The sequence below is a fragment of the Apteryx rowi genome, unplaced genomic scaffold, assembly GCF_003343035.1.
Source record: "Apteryx rowi isolate R43461 unplaced genomic scaffold, aptRow1 scaffold_192, whole genome shotgun sequence".
NCBI classification, from domain to species: Eukaryota; Metazoa; Chordata; class Aves; order Apterygiformes; family Apterygidae; genus Apteryx; species Apteryx rowi.
In genome coordinates this window covers 94,075-117,143 of record NW_020448219.1, presented here as the reverse complement: position 1 = coordinate 117,143, position 23,069 = coordinate 94,075, and the positions used below count along the sequence as shown (strand labels likewise).

General features: G+C 40.0%; 1 protein-coding gene across 5 annotated transcripts in view; it reads right to left on the bottom strand.

Moving 5' to 3' along the window:
* SLC38A9 (solute carrier family 38 member 9) overlaps window positions 1-22,701 on the bottom strand; it is a 51,676-nt gene extending 28,975 nt beyond the window's left edge. For 3 of the 5 annotated variants that reach the window (XM_026062721.1, XM_026062724.1, XM_026062723.1), the window contains exons 1-7: window positions 22,609-22,701; window positions 12,510-12,657; window positions 3,898-4,030; window positions 3,203-3,324; window positions 2,996-3,059; window positions 2,790-2,883; window positions 1,473-1,643 (exon numbers count right to left, since the gene is read on the bottom strand). In XM_026062721.1, coding sequence (XP_025918506.1) covers window positions 1,473-1,643; window positions 2,790-2,883; window positions 2,996-3,059; window positions 3,203-3,324; window positions 3,898-4,030; window positions 12,510-12,613 — 688 coding nt within the window. In that variant the 5' untranslated portion in view covers window positions 12,614-12,657; window positions 22,609-22,701. Of the gene's footprint in view, window positions 1-1,472; window positions 1,644-2,789; window positions 2,884-2,995; window positions 3,060-3,202; window positions 3,325-3,897; window positions 4,031-12,509; window positions 12,658-13,596; window positions 13,691-22,608 lie in introns of those variants that run through there. The other 2 variants (XM_026062722.1, XM_026062725.1) reach the window with 2 other exon arrangements.
* Between the last annotated feature and the right edge of the window lie 368 nt (window positions 22,702-23,069).

Sequence of the window (23,069 nt, the reverse complement as noted above, 5' to 3'; positions counted from 1 at the left end):
AACAGAACAAAAACATAGGACGCTATGTTTAAAAAAAAAAAAAGACAAGCTATCATATTTTGCTTAGAGTCTTTGCATTCTGTAAATATTACTATGTCCTAGAACATCCTCCCTCAGGAAACTGATTTGTTCCTACCTGAATTGTGTGAGTAAACAAAAAGTCACCTGAGTGGATTAGAATTAAATACAGTAGCCTGCTTATGATAACCTAGAAACACATGGCTAGAAGATGCCAATGGGTCAAACCCACATCCTATTATTACTTTTATAACTTAATAATTAAATAGTCACAATGAAAGTTAGGACAAAACTCCAACCATTGAAGTTACCACAGAGCAAATAACTTGAATAAGAACCCCTCTAGAATATAGTTAAGTGATAAAATAACATGATAAGGACATAGAAAAGTAGATTTTTTTTCTAGTAAAGGAACTCTTTTGAGCATTCTGAGGTTTACTTATGAAAATCATAGAATAATTTGGTTTAGAATAACTTATGATTAATATGTTAACATTATAAAACAAAAAAAACCCTAAGATGAAATAGCCTTAGGAATGTATGAATTAGATCAGCTGTAAAACACACCAGCCATTAACCAATAAAGTAATGTATGTCCTTCAGGGATGGTGGGAACCCTAAGTAAACCTTAAGAGGTTTAAGGATCTGTGCTGCTATTTGCTTCAAAATCAAAAGAGATCTGTTAATTATTGTGAAAACAGAAACTCTTAAATCTTAGTTGTACTATTCAACGCTATGATTCAGACTTTCAAAGCTCTCAATTCCATCATTTATTCCCACAGCTCTACATACCTAATTGATTGTATCCACGCAAGCCTGTGGGCCTGTGCATGTACAAGGGTGTAACTACCTGACAGGTTCTCTTCTGCAGCAATGTCAGACTAAGAATTGTTCTTTCACTGTGTTACAGCGCATCATCACTTCAGGGATGCTTACAGAAACTGTAYGGCAGCAGTGTAACTGCGCTTGCAGAGATCTGGGTTAAAATGGAATTTTTTTTTGGCAGAGATTCTTTTTCTTAACCTGGACCATTTCAACAGCCTGGTTTGCCATATGGCTGCTCAAATAGTTACACCAGTGCAAACAAGGGGGGAAGTGAAAATAAGAAGTGTGAATAAGCAGCTAGGCTTAGGTTAGGATTTTTTAAGCCCACCAAAGAAAACACATTGTTAAAACTACACCAAGAAGCCTGATTACTCACATGCAAGTCAGATGACTAGTACTTAAAATGTCTCTCATTAGAACCACGCTTTGAAGGATAGAGAAACTGGCTTTGAAAATATGCACCAGTGTGTGCCCACAGCTCACACATAGTTACCTATTCTGATTTAACTTTTCACACAAAGTAACAGAAATTTAAGATTAATAAACTGGAAAATTCCATGTCAGTGTAAAGCAAAGTCTTGATCTTTAAACAAGATAGCTGTAAACCTTAACTAAATATTAATACTTACTGTATATAAACTTTCCTGTGTTGAACAGAAAGTTAGACATAAGCACCCAGTAAACTACCATGGCTCCAACAAGTGACACCATAGAAAACAAGAGGCTTGACCACTGACCAAAGGATCCAAAATAATACTTGCAAACATCTGGAAATTCCCAGTCCGAGGTATCTATTAGAGCTGAAGAAAATATAAAAAAGAAGATATAAAAAATGTAAACATATCTAAACAAAAAATTACATTAAAGATTTAGATATTAAGACTCTTCATAACAGGATTTTTTTTGTGTGAGAATATTCTGACACAAATTCACAGTGCTTCCTCATGCTAAGAAAATGCACTAACTTTAAAGGATAACACTTGTCAGGAAACACTCTTCTGTTCCAAACTGGCTGTTACATTAATGTTGGGTGCTCGACTGAAGGAGCCTGAAAAAGTAGAGACTTTTTTTTGGCCATACTAAAACTCTGAGTACTTTCAGAAACACTAGAATTAGGCATAGTCGCAAATCTGCACCTAAAGCCTCCACGAGAAGTTATGGCAGAGTAGGCCAGACCATGAACTAGTCCTCAACAACACTCTTGAATGAGTTGTCACAAATTGGAGTAGTGGCTCTTAATTGCCTTCATTCAAGTAAATCAGAAGGTAGTTTACACATAAAAGCACCAACTACAAGAGCTGCAAAATGGGTTTTGAACAATGAAAGTACATTCAAAGTAGAAATACTGTCAGCAAGGCAACTGTCCATAAATTGCATCCACCACCAAATGCACAGTATACAGATGCAGTCAGCTGTACACATTTTAGAGACAGCAGTATTACAGCTTTCAGGCAGCTCAATAATGAGCATCTTGTTCCTTTTTACACAGAAACAGACTTGGACATTTTCTTCTTTGCTATACACAAACCTTAGGGTAGTACAGAACACAGAGGTGGAAGCAGCTACAGTGCACCCTCTCCTACTACAGAACGTGCTCAGAAATACACGCAGAGAACTGGACAGGGCTTATGGAAAGGCAGTGGGAACTCATAACTCCATAAGTCCCCAAACACTTAGTAAATGAGCATCTTAAAGCTTGCTTGTTAGAGTTTGATTTTGGTTATAATACTTAAGTTCCAAGGAAATGAAGAATAATCTAACAAGAGAAAATAAGACATTTAATTTACAGAGCTTAGATCCAGACTGCAAAAGGAGCGACATTCAAAGGAACAGCTTTATTTGAGGGTCAGGTGTAAGTAGAAAGACAGACAAACTAAGAATCTATTAGATCTCTAGATTTCTCACTTAGAGGAAATGTTTGTATTATGAAGCTTTGCATTTCTTACGTATCATATTCCGTGATTTCACAACTCTGTAACAGCAATAAAGTGTCAAAATGCCCATCAGTAAGATGAGAATGATTCCAGAAGTAAAGCCTGCCTGTTAAGAGGGAGAAATATGGTTTACTTCATTCATCAATAATACTATAGACAAAGTGAACAAGAGCAAGCCAGAAAACATTTTCATAAACATATTTTTTCCCTAGTTTTACCTGTTTTATTCCCCATGGGATACTTAATATAGATGTACCCATCATTGTATTCCATATCATAAATCTAGGAGGAAAAGAAAATAGCCAGTGAATGACTTAAGAAGCACTCTTATTCCATACTGTTTTCTCACCTAAATTAAGCATACAATACACTACTTTCAGAATAATGCATTTTCTGGCTACTATATGGGAAGGTGCTTAACATACATTGTCACTATACTGGAGTTTTTACCATAGCCATCTGTGCAACTGTCAATTTTAAAAGCAGTTCCTAATGGACTGTACACATAGATTTCATCAGGAGCTGGAAGTACATGATCAGGAGCAATCTAATAGATGGATAAAAAAGAACAAGAAGAATTATTAGTAATGTCAGAATAATTATTGTTCCAATTACAGCAAGCCAACTGTTGCCAAACACAAAATCTTCCCACAAAAACTGTGTTTTTAAAGAAAAGATGTTGGACTGCATTACTTTCAACCCATAAAAAACAATTACCAAAATTCTAAGCTGGGTAGCAGAAAATCAGATTTTCTTCTGCAAAGCACCTCTAACATATTATACACGGACACTGCAAGTTCAATCATCACAACTGACCATTGTTTAAATCCACTCACAGACAACAGGAGTGAATACACACATCTGGACAGCCTGGACCACTGCTGCAAAACTCAAATTGTTTGTATCTTTTCTTTGGACAGTGAAGATATTGCACAAGAAGTCAGTCATGACTTTTGGTAACACAAAACCTCATTAAGGCCCTCAGCTACTAGATATTTACTTAAAAGCAAGCTGCAAAGTAATTCTCCCCCTACCTTTGTGTTTCTTTTATACACCTAAGCTGTGCAAGACCCAACACGCCAGAAACCACTCAGTTAATCTGGCCCTGTCTTTGCCTTACCAATGCCCTGTCTGCAGGAGAGGCRAGCCTGCTGTAGTAATGAATCCGCTTATTCATTGCTGAGGCTTCATCAGTGACTCTTTGCATGTCATCATTCACGCTAACTATGTTTGTAGGCTCTACATGGAATGGTCTAAAGGAGAAAAAAATAAAAGGAAAAACATTAAAAACCTGAGAACACTACAGCTAACATATAATTCAGGGAACAGTTTAGCATCACTCAGGATGAATCTTTCATTCACTAACACAAAGCAAATGCAAAAACATCAGTGCCATGAGGGAAAGTGCTATCCACAAATGAACCATGTGTTTACATCATCCATATTAAAATGACTTCTTGCCCAGATTCTGCGGGGCAACTTAGCATCAAAATTCAGGCCTAATATCCAGTCTACTAGTTCTCAACCATGAGTCATACCAAAACTACATGTTAATAAGCTTGGCCAAACTTATTAGTGTTTGTAACTGGTGTCGCCAGAGCTAGTGATGAGGAACAGAGGTAGAAACAGGAGGTGTGAGAATGCAGAAGCAGAAAGAACACAGAGGACAAGAAGAATGAGGGGTGGCAATGAGGACCCACTATAGAAAGGTTGGGAACTACTAATATAGCCAAAACCACTGTATCGAACTGTGTTTAACGGAGAAAAAAAACAAGCACAAATAAGTCAATGTGATCATGCTATCTTTATGCCAATGTAAACAAGAATAGAATTTGGCACAAATCATTGAACAACAGATGTCCATTTTTAGTTCTCATGATTTCCTCAAAATTTCACTTCAAATTTAATTAGATTAACCACAGAGAACATGGGGCAGAGAATCTCTCTCATTCAGAGATGTACAGAATTCAGGTGGTCTCCCTCCACTCTTTTCTACTTAAAAGTCAGACTGCAGGCAGGGTCATAACCACTGCAGAAGAATGCAGCTACACAACCCATGTTTTCTTTGTGTACACGTATGTATGGAGCAAGCAGAGGGAAAGCTGCAGTTGTTCGTGCATTGCTCCTGAAGTTGCAGCACAACATAAATCTAATTCCATGCAAGAGGCACTACCAGAGATATGTAATCCCGATTAAGATATTGCAACTAATATATATTTTTAAAAACAGCAAGTATAATTTATTTGTGCATAGGCATACTACACTGAGACATTCATTCCAGCCACTGATAGGCTGGACAACAACAGAAGGGATACTGATGACCTGTAAAGCCTTGCTACACTTATTTTTTCCTTTCACCAGTGCTTTTAATTTCTAAAGCAATCCCAAAAGTATTCTGACCTTCTTATTCAAGGCAGGTGTTTAAATCATTTAGAAACAAGAACCCCCAAAGCAGAACCCACAAAAATGTATTGCAACCAGAGTTTCAGGCCACTAACAGCAGAAACTAAGTCTGCAATGAATCCATGCCATTTTTCCTGTAGTAAGTGCAAAGCCTATTTGAATTGACTGTTTTCCAATACCCATTTGTGGCCCAGACTACAAAGGAAGTTGGCCAACCCCTCCTGCCACAGCTTTCAATAGCATGACAATCTCTCCTTAGATCTGGGATACCATTTTCTCCTGGCAGAGGTCTCATTCTCTTTCCCAGTGAATCATTAAAAGGTGGTGTCAAAGTGCAAATGCTTATCTGGAGGTAAACAAAGGAATGAAGCTCTGTTGTTGTATCTTTTAAAGAGATGAAGCTACATCCTCAAGCCTTTAACATCGGAGCCTCATTTCTGTGTGCTTAACGGAGAAGGGGAGGTATGAATACTTACGGAACTAATTTAAACTGACAAAAGCAGAAAAAAACTTTCTTTCTCACAAATTAGAGAAAAACAACTTGCTTCTGCACAAATTAGAGCAATTCATTCTTTCCTTCATCTTAGACTTCATTAATTCTCACATCTTTCTTCATTATGAAAAAAAGCTTAGATTTTCTAAGTCATTTCCCATGCACTGAGAAGAAAGTGAATACATTTTTAATTAAAAAAAAATATTCCTGATTGATACTTTTTTTCAAATGTCAATGAAATGAAGGGGGAAATGCTGATTTTATGTGGGGACCTCTGGGGTGTTCCTATAAATAATTAGGAGAGATACCCCAACTAAAAGAGTGCTACAACTATTGCTTAAAATTTAATTCTGAAGCACACCAGCTAATTCCACATGTAGGTAACAAACAGAAATATTCATGGACTGTCAGCTCCGAGGAGCTTTACTTGTTTTAGCTCAAAACTTTTTGGGCTGTTCCAATCATACTGAAAAATGTTTCACTAAAAGAGCTGTAAAATCAAGATTGAAGCTATGTAAAGAGAAACTGTAATATGTTTGAATGGCCCCCATGAGTGAGCTTTCTGCTGCCTTCTTTTTGGATCACTGGCATACATTCTATTTAGAACATGAAAAGTATTTGCTATTTACACATCAGCTGCTTAGTACAAAGAGCTTCATGAGGACTACCTCTCTCCCCACCTCAAGTTAGTATTATTGGTACATCCCCTAAATCTTCCATTGCTGGTGTGGAAAAGTTACACTGAAACTGTATATTTTTTGAAAGGTTTATATTTTGCTTCAAAGAAAGGAGATCTGTGGCAAAGACTTCCTTTGGAATGGCATTCAAGAACTGTTGACATGGCTGTTAAAACTCTTCTAGATGGGGAGAGAGTGGAAGAATATTTTTTAAAGCAATTCAAGTCAAAGCCATGGATGACCTTAAAGATAAAGAACAGAAAATGGGAATCTGGCATCTTATTTTATGGGGAAAGCAGTGCTGTTAGTCCAAGACCAAAGAAATATGCTCTTCTGGATACAAAAATTGATGTGTAGCAAAAAATACGAATAGCTATCTGTACATAGGAAAATTTTAGAGAAAAAGATTTTATTTTCTTCAGCAGCATGAACATAGCCTGGACTGAACAAGCAATTTATGGTCCAGTACAAAACATAAAGGTATGATTCAGAATGTAGTCTATGGGGGGGCGGGGGGAAGAAACAGTGCCAAGGAAATTCTATATATCAGTTTATCTGTTGCTGTTCCTTCCTGCCTGAAGAGCACACATATTTAATGCTAATAGCACTTGGGCTGCTTCCCCCCTCTTGCTCCCTTCCGGTGTGCAACTGCTGAGAATGATAATGATCTAAAGGAATAATTAGAGAGGCAGGGCAGGAATTTTTTGTTTTTGTTTTTCAGAGTACCACTGCACCTACAGTCCTACTGAACAAGTGACTATGCTTAAATAGATCTTCCCCTCATCAGTTTTGTGATTGCTAGAGATGTCGCTGAAAACATCAGCCTGACTCAGAAGTTATGTGGGCAGACTGGGATGCAATCTTCCTCTCCAATCTCCACTAGGGGAGGGTAGCACCCTGTCTAGGATCGAGGCCACTTCATGGCCCCCCAGTTGCACCCAGATCAAAGACTGGTTGTAGGGCATACTCAGACATCTGTCTGAATAGCTCTCAAAGGATTACCCCAGGATGCCCAAAGCAGGTAGGATACAATTTGGGCTGTATCTTGTGAAACTGTCTCTAGGGACCTTAAGTCTAGCAGCCAAGCACTCTGTCCATGCAAGGATCAGCAGCTCCAGCAGATCCCTAGGGAACTGTCTTTTTTGGACTGGCAATCACATTAGACACTCACAAGGCAAGAGGAATATGAAGAGGATGAGTGACAATGTAATCTGGGGAAAGGGAGAGTTTGTATTACTGGAGGGTGTGACTATTAATGCAAAACAGTGCAGACTGTCTATGCATCGAGATAGAATATAGTCTCCAATGAATTTATTAAATCTACACTAAGAAACACAATTACAATTTATATTTCAATGTCTAACCCAAATAACAATGCTTTTTACCAGGGCAAACACACCACTAAAACCCTGCTGTTTTCCACGGCACAGTGGGCATGGGCAAGATGCAGAAGGTCCACCCCTCCTATACACTATACCCTGCGCATGCTGCCTTGGCCACCAGTCCCCGCAAACCTGCAACACCATTCGTCTGCCAGCTCTGGCTCTCTCACACGAAGGAACGCAGCAAATGAGAAGTCTAGCACTGGCCCAGCAAAAGGAAGGAGAGGGCTTCTGTCCACTGTGAACTTGGGCTATGATTTTTGCAAGCAAGTGAAATGAAAAAAGATGCTCATGATTAAAGGTGTTTCCAAATATTGTGTCCAGTAAAATTCAAGCACTGGATTTGGAGGACTGGGGGAAGGACACAATAGCAAAATTTGTTTGGCAACTATGTACAATCTTGCAACTGCTAGCAACCATAAGGATCTGGTTGGCACTACCACAGCTTCATAAAGAACTTCCAAAGGTTAAAATTTATTAAACAGTTTCTCAGGCCTATTATATTAACCTACTATATAATCTCCAAGTAAAAATCAATTGTAGTCTATATTTTTCTGTGTAATGTGAACATAAAGGCCACATCAATAAAACTGAAGGGAAAATAAAACAACTATTTAAAATTAAAAACTTTGTTGCAATTTATATGACTTTGCATATTCAAAATACCAGAATTTTCTAAGCTTTATTGTCATATATTATTTTTGGACATTTACTGAAATGCACTATATCTCACAAAACAATGGAGAAGTATGGCAAATAAATATTTCAAGTAAGTTTTAAAACTAAATTATTTTGTTTTCCCAGGACCTTTGTTAAATTACTTTTAAATAGCAAACAACTGATTTTGGACATCTATTCAAAAGTACTAATTGGGAGTACTGATCCTTTACAACATAAGAGAAATCTTCATTTTAGTGTGTTGTTTTAGCTCTAGAAGATGGTATTACAGACTTCAAATTATATAAACATTTCATATTTGAATAAATACAAATAAAAATAAACTCTTTACAGGATACTTAAGACAGTTTCTCTCCTCTCCTCCAAAAAAGAACATGAAAATCAACTTCAGCTTATTACAGAGATTTCTTTGATATCTCATATCCTTGAAAAATAACTGATTGACATGAAAGGATTGTTTAAGCACTACACAGAAATAAAGCTAGCAAATTCCTCTCTTTCTTCTTTTAAACAGTTACCAAACTGTTACAGAACTACTGCATATGGCACAGAAGAAACTGATCAAGGAGTAGAATTGATTCATTATCACTGAAATTAAAATAAGTACCATAACATAAAAAATTATTTCATAATCAGGAGCTGCCTATCTGGATAGAGGAACACCACAGATGTTAGAGAGCTTATCTTGAGGAAACCAGTTCCAAAAATTCCATGACTTGCATTTGCTTTTTTACTTTCTAAGCTGTCTAAATTTACCTAAGCATCATTTACATAAGCTTACAGTGTATCCTATGTCTTTACTTCCATGGCTACACATTTTATTTACACCTTTTCCACAGCTGTAATTCCATTATCATTATAATCATTACAGCATGACCATGCAAGTATCTTAAAATACTTGATGGCAGCAGAACCAAAATAACCTTTCAGAACACAATGCTAAGTCACCTCTGTTGCTCACAGGATACATATTCTGGTTTAACAAATACGGAATCACAAGCTTGATCATATCTCATTTTCAGCACTATTCTTTCTCCCTTTTGTGCCAAAGGCAAAGCATTCCATGCTGTTCTACATCTCTCTTACAGCAAGTAAGAAGGTTCTTAATCAGTCGGGCCTAATTAGGAATTAGAAGAAAGTAAAGATGTTGACAACACACAAAAATGAAAAGATAAGCTATGCACTAAAAAGACCACGTGGGTTTGGAAAGGCAAATGCAACTTCTTTAAGAGGTCAGACAGCACACTGAATGGAGAAACTGTAGCTATTGCACAGGTTAGTCCCTACCATTGTCAGCTTTTTCTAATTTCTTAACAACTCTGAAAATAAAAGGGAACTGCTTTTGAATGAAAAAGGCTTTCCTGACTGCCATCTACAGACATGTATATGTATATTTAATTTCACCTACTGATCTCTCCTGCATTGTGTAAGAAAATTATGCGATGTCAAGAGAATAGAAAAAAAAAAAGGAAGATGGCTTGTTCTCCCTTTAGCAGGGGGCATTGTCAAGTTTTTTCATATGCAAAACAACTAACACAAAACACCTTTCGTTTCTTTAGAGGTTCCAGTATTCCTGAAAACAACTACAGTATCTGTTGACACTAAGATTTAAAGAGCAGGAAGAAGCAAAAAAAGAAACTCCCTCTCTTGAATACAATAAGCATCAATAAACCACTGCAGCAATGATATTCTAGCTTTAAAAAAACCTACAAAATGGGCAAAACACACCTAACATGATGTGAGTAATTGGAGTCCTTACAGGCATTGTGAAGAACAATAACATCCACTTTAAGAGGATTAGAAGAGTCTTTATATATTCCCCAAATTTGCAGAAGAATACTAGACAAAATAATTTACAACTCTAAAATACAATTAGCTCATTGTTCTTATGTAAAGACTGAAAGCATGCCTTTCAAAAATCCCAGCCCCTCCGTGCTGTTAAGAAAACCAGATAACTATGGAAGTGCAGCCAAATCTAAAAGAACTCAAACAAAAGAAAGAAATAGCACCAAGAAAGACAAACAGTGATTATAAACAAGCCACACAAAACACTTCAATAGCTACTTCAAAGCAAAATAAGGATGCTGAAAATGACCACCCACCTACGTCTGATCACAGTTTCTGAAAAGCAGGTTAAAAAAAGGAGCAAACTAAGCAGAGCATATTATCTGCTACTGCACTTACACTATTCGGTAGTTTTATACAAGATAAATCTCTCTCCCTCAAGCTATAACTTCCTATAGCTCTAGTGAACAAGCCCTGCCAGCCGTGCTCCCAAGACTACAAGGCCCCCACAGTACTTCTGAGACCACGCCTGAGGCCAACCCTGATGGCCTGTTCTCCATTTCTACTTCTAAAGATTATGTCACCTCCTCCTAACCTACAGAGATGGAGTTTAGCTTTGTTTGGCACCACCCTATGACTTCCAGGCCTTCCTGATATCCCAGGCCTCATGTCCTTCATCTTTGTGCCTCTGTATGCTTGGAAAAGAACAAGGTAGGTGATACAAAACTCAATCAGAGTACACACTTCTGCTTTTGGGGGAGGGAACCAAATGCCAGGTGAAACATGAAGTCCTCCAACTATACCTTTTATGAAGCTGAGTCTCCAAACATAAGAAATCACACACAAAAATCCCTCCACAACCCCCCCCCCCCGTGAGGAAACAATAGCTAATCTCACTTTTCAAAAGTGGATCTTGGCATTTCCATATCACAAAGGTGAGAACTTCTCTCACTGCTCCTTTCTTACCGCAGTACCTGACACCCATCCTTCAAGAACACAACACATGCYGCCTTTGACACAAGCAGCTCCCCAAAGCCATATAAATTAGCAAACCTATTATGCCCGTTGGCCACTGAGGGGTTCAGACATTCTTCAGGCACAAGTTAAAACAAGAATTCCTTTTGCACATGTCCTTTTCCCATCCCAGAGTACTCTACTGTTTTCTGTTCTTCGCATACACAAATCTGTACATGCCCGAACCCATATTACATTTTCCTCCCTGGGCCAACTAAGACCCTTGTCCTTCCTCCATCCTTCTTCCCTTGCTCTCAGAGAGGTGACAAATTGTTTAGCCCCTGGCTAACCTAGAAGAAGCCTCTCACGACTTTCCAAAGCTGCAGACTGAGACAGTAGAAAATCACTATCATCGAAAACTCTCCCTTCTGCTGAAGTGGCTGTCAACAAAAGGATCTGAGATACAACAGTGCCATCTGCAGCTCCTTTAGGAAAACTGCACCACTGAAACGATGCTGGATAAAAAGGGGAAAAAAAGGTAGAGGAGCATAAATAAGGTCCAAGAGGTAGCAAGGGTCTGTTCCCTTATCTAACAATGCAGAGCTGGCGGCTTCAGCTAACATGAAGAGGGAAGTTCCCTCTTTGATCTCAGTTTTGGTTCCTGGACCAGCAACAGCTCACAGAAATCCTAACTGCAATAGCAGAGGAAGTCCTATTCAGAGCTCCTTCGGGGGACACAGCTGTTAAATTCTAAGAAAATGTGTAACACTGCAGTTTGGCTAGACACATATTATTTTTGCAGGCATGGCTGGCAAATTTTTCATGCTTGCTCCAACTCAAAGAATACTATAGCTTGTCTCAAAGGCAATAAAGGTAACTATTTCCTTAGTATAAGAAAATAATGTATTTTTCCCAGTATCACCTGCAGAATGCACACAGAGCCATTTACACATACTGACAGCCATTTATCTACACAGTCTGGCAAGCTTTCTTGCACAGTCAACATTTCAGTTTGTTGTGCTAAATCAAAAAATATCGTGCTTCAGCACGTACCCATTATATTTATTCAGTCTTTGAAAAGCATTTTAAAAGGCACATGCCGAATTCTTACGAGAGCACTGTCCCTGAAGTGATGTCAACAGAAAAGTCTCATCCTTAAAAACAAAAAACAATATGCACATCTGTTCTTCTGGTGCTTACAAATAACATCACATAAACACAAAGTAGGAACTGTTTGTATCCAGATACTGGTTTCTACACGTTCATCTTCTATCTGTCTTTATAGGGTTCTGTCTCTAAAGGCAAAGATTAAACAACTCATTACTGTATAACCATTCTGCATGCTTAGCCTTCCTCATACCTTTTGCATTTAAAATCTTCTGGATCAAATTGTATATTCATGATTCCATAATTGCTTTCATCACCTCCCACAGGAATCAAAAGAGGTTTGATATCCTCTTCCATATTTGAAGAATATGCTTCTTTTAGATTCTGACAGTTATTTTGACCTAAAGAAAGGAAATGAGACAATTATAGTTAAGTAAAACTGCATACTTGCTACGAATTTAACACAGGCAGAATCCCACCGCTGCACAAGCTCCTGGGGTGAAAGCACCCACAAAAATTACTTCAACTTGCCACTTGAAAATTCTTATTTCATAATGTAAACATCACAGGTCAGGTACAGTAGTGACAATATTTTTACGACACCCTACCCATTTAAGTAAAGTGGTCAGTGCGCCTTTGTGTTCTTAATTTCTTTTACTACTGCAACAGTCAATGCAAGTTTAAGGAATATGATGGATGCTGTAGTTTATATTGGGACCTGACATGTTTGCAACAAGCGAGGTTCAGAATTTGAATTTTCTCTGAGCTATGACAGCTGAGAATCAAGTCCATCATGTGCAAATTAAAGTTAAGTATATTCATATGTAGGTCTTATCTTACGGCTTTCACAGCATGGGACTCCTTTCCAATCCTGACCACCCCAGCCTAAGATCATGTATTTTTAAAGGAGGTATTTTCAATTTGTAAAAGCACAGCTGACAACAGTTTACCACAGTTATTAAAGACTGCTGTTTCATTAAATTAATTCAAACTTCGCAAAAAATACATATAGAGTTTTCTGGAGTACTTCCCAGAATAAAGATAAGATTATAGCAGTCTACCATGCTCAGACTCATTGAATTAAAGGCAACGAGCTGTTTAATAATGCACTGATAATAATGTATTATATGCATTCGGAGTACTCCTGAGAAAACAATAGGGAGCAGATGGCTTTTACACCGACGGAATTCTATTCCCATAAACTGGATTGCAGTCAGGTGACACACTGGGGGCTCGCATGCAGCTGAACAGCCATAATGGCTTTAACAGCTCTCATCCCTGCTATCTCCTGAAGAATTCCTGAGCCAGGACTCCTTCAAACAAAAATGGTAAAAAGGTACCTGCTTTTCACAGGGACAGTTTCCTGAAGCTTTAGTAAGTTAGACAGCCTGATGGAGGGTTCGATGCGAAACAGAGCTGGCACAAGATAATTAGAGGATGTTTGAAGCCTGGGGTGGGGATGGAGAAAGGCAGAAAGAATGAGGTGCGTATCAGCCTTCTGCATCCTCATGGAAACACACCCCAAAGGAACAACCCACAGATTACATCAGCCTAAGCACTCTATCCTCCTTGCTGTTTCTAGCTACATGTTCCCACTCCTCTTGCATTAGTTCGTCCTGCTAATGTCTCTGGCAAAAACCCAAGAATCTGAGAGAAAGAAAAAAGGGAGGAAAAAAGAAGAAAAAAAAGATAAGGAGAAGATGAGAGGAGGAAAAGAGGAGAAGAAAAAAGTTAGCAGCTTCCAACCAGGCTGACTCTCTGGCATCCAACAATTGCCAGTGGTAAAGGAGAAATGGGAACACACTGAAGGAGCAAGGCAGGATCTGCAGAAGCATTAAGATTGGCTCAGCCCACTGTGGAACTGCATTTTAGAGTACAGGTTCACAAGGTGCATTGAGCACAGGTAAAAAGCTGTCTGCTGTCAAGAGGTGACCACTGGAGGCTCCAGTCTCACAGAAATGCTGCTGAAAGTACTAGTCCTGCCCTTGCCGGCACACGCACTTTTGTGTGATCCCAGACTAAACTGGATTGTGAAGACTGATTCAGATGAAAAGTGACTATTTTTGCCCTTGCTTTAAATCTAGATCACTTCTGAGATTGGGCCATGCTGTCTGGCTGCCCACACTTGTATGCTTGTGCGAAGGAGGGGACAGTACATGAGTGAAGCCATTTCTTCTGCCAATGCTGCCAGTTTCTGCCTGCTTTCACCATCCGTGAAACTACAGCCCAAGACACAAGAGAATGGAATCAYGTTGTTAAGCTTAAAGATGCATGATTTTGTCTTGTTCATCTTAGTTCTTTAAGAGGGCATAATAAGCAATCAGTGATAATAAGTCAAGCAACCAAACAGCCTTCTTTGCATTCCCTGATAGTATCTTTTTCCTCTGGCACTTCATTTCTGCTTTCACACTCCAAAGCTTTTTTCAGCTCCTCTTCCCAGAGCATCTCTGGTGGGTGGTAGGGAGGGGAGGCAGGGAAGCTTCTCTTACCTAACTTAACTTACTGCTTCCCTTCTTCTGCCATTCTAGCCCTTCTTTAAGCCATCAGTCCAGACTCTTTACTCTAAAGCCCTTCCCTTCCACACCATTGCTCTTGGTTCTTTGCCCTCTAATTCATTGTCTTACATTCTCTCTTCTCAGCTCCTCTGGCAACCCCCAGTTTTCACATTCCTGCTTCTCATTTTCTACCTTCAGTCTCTCCTATATACTGCCTGTCTTTCATAAGCACTGTTTACAAAGAGGTTCCTTAATTCACAGAAATATTTATTTTCTTTTATGTTACACCCTGTTCCTTTCCAAAACACATTTACAGCTCTCCTTTTGTACATTCCTTTACTATTGACTTCCCTTATTTTTCTGTATTTCTAGGTTGCATCCTTCCTCCTTACTACTGATTCCACAGTAGCTTCAATTCCTTTTATACACTGCACCCTCCTGCTGTTACATTCACCTTAGTGCACATGAACTTCCTCCATCAGCTAACTACCTGAAAGAAAACCACGGGCCCCAGAGACTTTGCCCACTGTTACAGCTATCCACCTACTCCTCCGCCATTCCCGTTATCGTTATAAAACACTTTTACTTCCCTCTCACTGAACCTAAAGACAGCGGTCTTTATTTCTGACCTTGTTTTTTAAATGTTCATCTCTACTTTCTACAACCTTTTCCCTTCTGCATAAGACCTCACCAACTCTCTCAAGTAGAAGACTGATAATCTAGTGTTAACTTTATTACATTGCTTTCTCTTTTGCAGCTTAACATCCTGTATGCTGCTTCTAAACACGTACAGCTATGTCACAGAAACTGAGATCTCCCACTTATTCTGCACTTTGCAACGTCTTTTTTTGGAGCTTAAATCATACTTTGGATTGAACCATAAAAATGTGGATGAAGAGTCAAATCTCTAAGGGCAGAACTGAAACTAGCAAAAAATTCAAATGTCAAACATTCAGAAATGTTTTTAGTCAGAATTTTCCAGAAGACTGAGGAGCTCAGATCCCTTCCTTCTACAGGGCCTCGTTTATGGTGCAAATTAAGCAAACATTAAATGCTAATTTAAGCTTCTACTTTGAATCCATCCCTTCCTGAAAACCTGTTGTAAATAATGTATTTGTGCTTTACAAGTCAATCTGACAAATGCAGGCAACTTTGATCACTAGTTTGATTTCCTCTGCACTATGGTTACGAATAAAGAAATCGGAACATTTTATGATATTCTACAGAGAAAAGTAATCTTCCCAAGATACAGAATACATTAAGTTTGGCATGACAACATGATTCGGGGGTGATGGAGYTGTTGCTCATTTGCCTCCTTACGGTCCATTTAAAAGCTGCATTGGTGAAGAGAGTTTATTTTTAAGCGCTTACTGGAGAGCAGATAAGTGAAAGTTATGACCAGCAAATTAATGACTTTACAAATAAGACACAGATAACATGTATGTAAAGGCTGCAGCTGGAACCAGCGTAGCTTAAAAGAAAATTATAGGCAGAAGAGCAAAATTAACAAAAAGGAACCTGAATAACCTTCCTCTTACCCAATTTCTAGCCCTTTTGGTTGGATTGCGTTCTTGTTAAACATTTTTAGTACATGGGATGGAGCCAGCTGCACCATCTGGACTTACTGCCTGACACTTTCCATTACAAGACCCTCTTTTCATCTGCTTATTTTGCTAGCGTCCTAGTTACCTGAAGTTTTTATGCTGATCAAGGCTCACCTCATTCTGAAAAAATTTCAGATGAAATGACAAAGTCATTTGAAAAATGTTTGTGTATATGGGTTTTTAGCATAAAAAAGTGGATAACAAAATGCCACAGCTTCGAATTTTAGCAGGATTGTGGCCTTTATTAGGAATACTGAAAAGAAAAACCCCACTCACATCTCATCATGTTAGAACCTTTGCAAATATAGACCGATGGAAGGGATCTTCTCCTTGGGAGGGATACAGTGAGCTTGCTGCAAGACAGTAGAATGGAATAATACAAGAATTAGGATTCTCAAGAGGAAAACTGCAGCAGGGAATAGAAGAAAAGGACAGGCAGTAGACAGAAATGGAAGCATCTATGAAGGCAGACCAATTCTGTGATTCCATGACAGTTTAAGCCAATCTAAGTTGGGGTAGCTATGGTTCTGCCCCTTTCCCTAACTGTACAGTTTCACTCTCCTTTATGTTGGACCTGCAGTCAGCCAGGCTAAACCAAAACCATATCAGTCTCTGAAAGTGCTCATGTATGACATTAATGTTAGACCAGGCACAAGGGAGAGAACAGGAATGCATGGCTGTGAGGGCAAGAACATGGGAACCTGGACTCTGATTTAAGCTGCTATACAACAGCACTCAGGGTGAGGGGGAGGGCTGTTAGAGGTGAAATTAGAGCTGGTCTCTGCTCTAGCAAAGAGATCAGCTCTAAGGTAAGAAGCCTGAGTACTAAAGGTTGTTACCAAACAAAGTAAGTTGCACAAAATGAGGCAGGACTGGAGAAAAAACAGAGAACTAGGAGAAGAACTGGTAGAAAGCTGAGTAGGAAAGGGATCCAGAAGACTTTATTCCTACTATTCGCAATTTTATGTTCTCTCAGCTACTATCCCCCTATTAGAGAACGGAATAAAACATCTTTGAATCTCATCATTCCTCTATCAGGAATTATCCTTCAAACAGCACAAAGCWTCCACCTTCTTCTAATGCTGGTTCCCAGAGTACAACCTGCTACTGCTATCTTCTACTAGCTTAAAGAGGCAGTATGTACAAGATCAAATGCTGCTAGTAAATCCTTTGTATTTGGATATAAGGCAACCTTATTTTTTTTTATTTGTCTCTTAAAAACCTGTGATATGACATGCAGCATTCAGTATACATTAAAAAAGTCTATTATCAGGAGCAGGAATTCAAGCACTAAGAAGTCTTGCCAAAATCGAAGTTCTTTAACAAACCTCATTCTGTTTGTATACCTTACAATACTGTGTACAATCAGGTGGCAATAGCTTCCATGAGGCCACTGTTGCATTCAGAGAAAAATCAAGGACCTCTGGGGATGAGTGTATGGCTGTGTGGAAATGGAGACAGCTGTTTTAAGGATACCTGACTCATTTGTTGTAGAACTGAAAGGGACAAGAGATGGCCTTGGGCTAGCTGAATGCTGCAAAGGAGAAACAGGTGCTAGTCTTGCCACTGCCATGAAGAAGTTGTGTGCTATTGAGCCACACAAACCCAGACTTTCGTGGGAGCGGGAAAGAGTGGTATGAATTCACGGTACAAAGTCTTCAGCAGTGCTGTGAATTACAAATATTGCTGTTCCCTGCTGTTCATATTCACAGTCTTGCCTCCCCCTGTTTGTGCTGTCACAGCTATTTTTCTTCTTTTTTGTCTTGGTGCAATGAACAGGACTAGGGAATGGATCTGGCTGGGGAAGAAAAAAAAAAATCTAGAGACGTAGATAATTGTTTTAAATTGGCTGGATTCTCTGGGTTGTAGTTCTGCAGCACCAGCAATTTCACTGTCTAGTTGAAGTAGCACTGGTATGGTTTGTGGGGGAAGGGACAATACTGCTGAACAGCTTAAGTAAAACCACAGCCTGAGGGACCCCCTGCCTCTGACAGTATGTTCCCCCCCCCCTTTTTTTTTCTTCTGCATAGGACCTAATTTGCATTACACTGCAAAATGAAACAGCATTGTGCTGTGCACTGCTGAATGATGCTAAATACTTTGAGAGATACTGTGTTTGTTTCAAACTCAGCATTCAGAATCAGTGGATTTTTTTTCTGTGCCTTATTCCATATTTGTAGAATAACAATAATACTTGCCTTATCTCATAGACACATTGTAAAGAGAAATTAAGTTTCACTAAAAAATTAGCTGTAATTTCTGATAAGCACTGTAAAAAAAGTCCAAAAGGAACAGTTACAGATTATTGGGTAAATTCTCCATCCCGAGAACTACCCAGCCTAAAAGAAAATAGTGATCTGGTAACTAATAACTTCTAGTTACTATCATAATCCGTATGTACCAAGATGACTAAGACAGCCTGGGCAAGTTTATTTTTTACTAAACTTAGGCACGTTTAATACTCCAGCCTTTGAATACTTCTTTGACTTTCTAACCTCCGTCCTATTAAACACAGGTTTCTGCATTTAATCATCTATGGTCAGATACTGAGTTCATCTAGGAAGGTATTTGGTAATGAACAAGATGTAGAGGATTTTCTCCCCAACATATTGTACTCTAGATTTTTCTCCCTCTTCTAAAAAGTCTTCTCTCTCCAGGTCCTCTGCCATTTGCTCATCACCATTCTACTCTCCTGCAAGTTCTCATCTGCTCTTTCATGTGTAGAAACAAGCTTTCTGTCCCCTTCTGCCACAATCATGTCTTTCTTCTCTTAACTTCTACTAGTGACAGCAGTGATGAGGATCAGAGAGAGTGCTAACTGCGTTCTCCCACTAGTAAAAGCTTAGCGTTATGTCAGAAACGAAGGTAGAAAATTTGTTTTCCCCTGCAGCAGACAGTATTGCTGCTGAGGGGAAAAGGCTGTATAAATGTTTTCTTTGCTCCCATACTTTTTTTCCTTTTCAAATGGGCTTTGGGGAGAGAAGTGTAGGTTTCTGCTTGTGGAACTCCTAACCTATCTTACAACAGATATCTACTACTTAGCCCTCCAAGGATTTGACTCCAGGAGGAAATGCTCTAGCATCACTACTCCCATGGAAGACAGCATTAAGTGCTGTTGAAAGCACCTTCCTGACTTTCATGGCCCATATTCAGCATAATTAAGATAAAGAAGGTCTTCTGCAACAGTTATTAAAAATGAAATGTATTCTTGACATACATTTTTAGCATTAAAAAAAATCTTGGAGCAATGTTGATGCTAGCATCTTTTAAGCAACTGTTATATACCACCTTAAAGCACATTCAGTTGTCCTCCTTTCACATAGGAAGGAGTGGCTACATTTAAAATACTCTTCTAGGTATCCCAAATCTTTTGAAACTGTTATCATGCTAAAACAATAGTTTGGGATCTTCTTTAGGGTAAGGGCTTGAAACAGCAATTTTTGTTCCCAATCAGATGTTACCAATGCAGCCCTAAGCATCACTAATACCCAATGACCTAAATATTCAAACACCCACCATCAATCTCAAGATATATTTCAATGTTGAAGAGCCTGAGTAGACTCAGAACCCTATTATCCCTTTTCTTTTCAGGATATAATTTCATTGGACACTAACAGTGAAGCTGTCTTAGGATATCCTCCCTATTTATAGTTCTCCCACAAACATTTGAAGCAGTACATCAGAAAAGCAGCAAATTGCAGCATGGGAGTGGGGGAGGTTTAAAAAAAAAAAAGGACCTGAATTTATTAATCCAGATTTTCTGCGGCTGGTGATATACTGTAAAGCTATACCTAGAGGCATGCAAGGTGCTTTTCCCAAGTCCCACTCTGGGCTGCACACTACAAGGCTTTCAAGTGGTATTCAAGACAGGTGTGACTTTCACTAATCCTCAACAGCTTGTCCCTTTGAGTTCCTGCTTTCTCTGCCTTCAGGTTCTCGCTCTCTCTCCTAGATACAAAGCCTGAAAGGCTTCAAGGAGTGAAGCTTAGGACCAAGCAGATTGAACGCCCTCATTCTAGGTGATGGATTTAAACAAGGCAGCAATGTGATTTGGTCTTCTTCATACTGGATGACAAAACCACATTAGTTTGCTTATACTGTGAATTTAACAATCCTAATATCTGGCTTAGCTACAGGTATGTATATGTCAATGTTTTAAAACAAAACATCCACCTTTACAGATTAGTGCAATGAGACAGACTTACAGCCTAGGCCACGTAAAGAGGCTTACCAAACAGGTTTATCCCACAGCAGGAACAAAATTGTGTTCAGTTAGTCAGCCATCCTAGTCACTCTACAAGCACAGACTTTACTTAGCTGGTTTGTAGAATTGCTGTTTATCAGAGAACTCTAACAGGTGCATGAGGAGGGGAGAGGAAAGCAAAGGGGGGAACCACCACCATAAGTTCTAGTGTATGATCACGGGTACCAGTGCAACTGGCACTGAAAAACAGCAGCTGAAGCTCTGAGAGTTTATACTACAATTTTATGTTACTAAAGCTGAAGCTGATGCGCAGACACTGGCAGTGGTTTTGTAACAAATCCTTAGTGTAGGAGGCAATCAGCCATCATGAACAGAACCAGAACACTTACTTTGAAAGACATATCAAAACAAATGATCAAAGAACCAAGGTCAACTGTAATTTGATACTTTTTGATTGATACTTGATACCTGTTTAATTACAACTACAGCCTAAAACTATTCCAGTGGGGATTTTGCCACCAAAACCTGTTCTTATGCTTATGTGAAGCAGTAGTTTTCTTTGTTTTGTGGATTTCTAGTGGTTCTCATATGGCTAGCTCCCAGTCAATTAGATTACACAAATAAAAATGTGACATGTTAAATTGCGGACACCTACTCCTAAAACCCCACTTCACACTCACGGTTTAAACACAACAATTGGCTAATGAATATGGATGAATAATGAACAATTGGCTTATTCAGTCAGAATCGTGAAAATGGTTAAAATAAATGCAACCCAGTGTGACCTGGTCTTTTTTTAAATTCTGGACAGATGAATAAAGCTCAAAGCATAAATCTCAAGTAAACTGCAGAGAGATGGCTGTGCACAAAATTCATGAGAAATGAGCAGGCTCTGCAATGAATAACAGGAAGTTTGAAGTAGGACAGCAGAGCTCACAAGTTCCTTTTAGGGGGGGAATGAGTCCTCCATTAGAGGAGATGATAGATTGCTATACTGCTCCTAAGATTAGCATTTTACATTGAGGCCTCCTTAAAGCTGGGGCAGCTTGCCACCAATTAACTTGTTCATATGCTCCCATAACCAACTGTAGCAGGTTGAGAGTGGTTAAAGCTGTATAAGCAGTGTAAGTCAACAACTTACACTACTGTATTCTTAGTACATAGGCACAAGAACTTCAGAAATACTGGGATATGATACAAGTGGTGAGACACCAACAGAAGAGCAGTTGAATAGTGGATGTTCCCTAGAAAGATCAAGAGCAGATGGAAGTTAGACTAGCCCTTCCCCACGCTGTGACAGAAAGCAGGAGGCTGACAGCGTCCCTGCACACGGCCGTTCTGGGAGAAAAGCTCTCGTACACACAAGCTGTACCACTGCTGAGCTTCTGCATACCTCAGACTGAACCAGTGTGCATGTGGTAGGTGCCAGATGATAAAGCTAAGTAAAATTAAAAAGAACATGGAACAATAATTTGATCTCTCTTTAACAGATAAAACCTCTAYGGCTCTTTCTTTACAATCTCCACAAAAAGTCTATATACAAATAATAACTATAGTAAGGTAAAAAAAAAGAATCATCTTAGGGATTAATTTATATTTTTACCACCATTTTTCTTGGCTGAATGGATCCATATGGTCAGTACCACTGATTTAAGGTTGTCCATGAGCCTTCTGATTTACTAATTGCCTAAAACGCTTTCATGCCATCTCCGTGGGTTAGAAAACGCTGTGATTTTTGTTGTTTTTTTTCCACTTAAAATTTGACTCTTTGAACAGGCACCATTTCGGCAGTCAGTTTACACCGTCAGTCCCGCTCCCGCCTGGGCCCCTTCCCCGCGGAGCGACGCGCGCCCGGGCCCGCCCGCGCCCCCGGCCCGACTCCAGCCGCTGCCCGGCGCGGGTGAGGCCGCCCTCACCGCCGGCACCTTGTGCGTGCACGGGGCGTCCCGCGCCGCGCGCACCTAGCGAGCCGTCGCGCCCAGCCCGGCGGCAGCTCCGGCCCCAGGGCGCTGCCAACCGCCGCCATATAAGCAAACACGACCGCTCTACCTGCAGCGGCGGCACCGCCTCGCCCGGCTGCGGCAGCCGCGGACTCGCCCAGCGAGAACAGGAAGCACCGGGGCGAGGGCAGAGSCACGGGCGGGGCACCCCGCCCCGGGCGGCGCGCACGCCGGGCGGCGTAGTCCCCGAGGGCGGCTCCTCCTCCGAAGCCGCTTGAGCGTCGCCAAGCGCAGGACTACACTTCCCAGAGAGCCGTGCGCGACGCGAGGCAGCGGCGCTCCTCCCCTCGATGGCCTCGGCGGGGCGGGGCGGAGCACGGCAGCCGCCGCGGACGGGCGCAAGTCCGAGGCGCGGCTCCCCTTTTGCTTGCCTCCAGCTGTTTCAGCGCTTTTGACTTGTGTCTCCAGTCGGTGCCAAAGGGGGTTCTGCGAATCGGTTAAGTGGGGTGAACTGCGTGCATTCTGATCGGAAGCATGTCTTTCCTCTGACGGCAGGACTTGTGGCCAGCA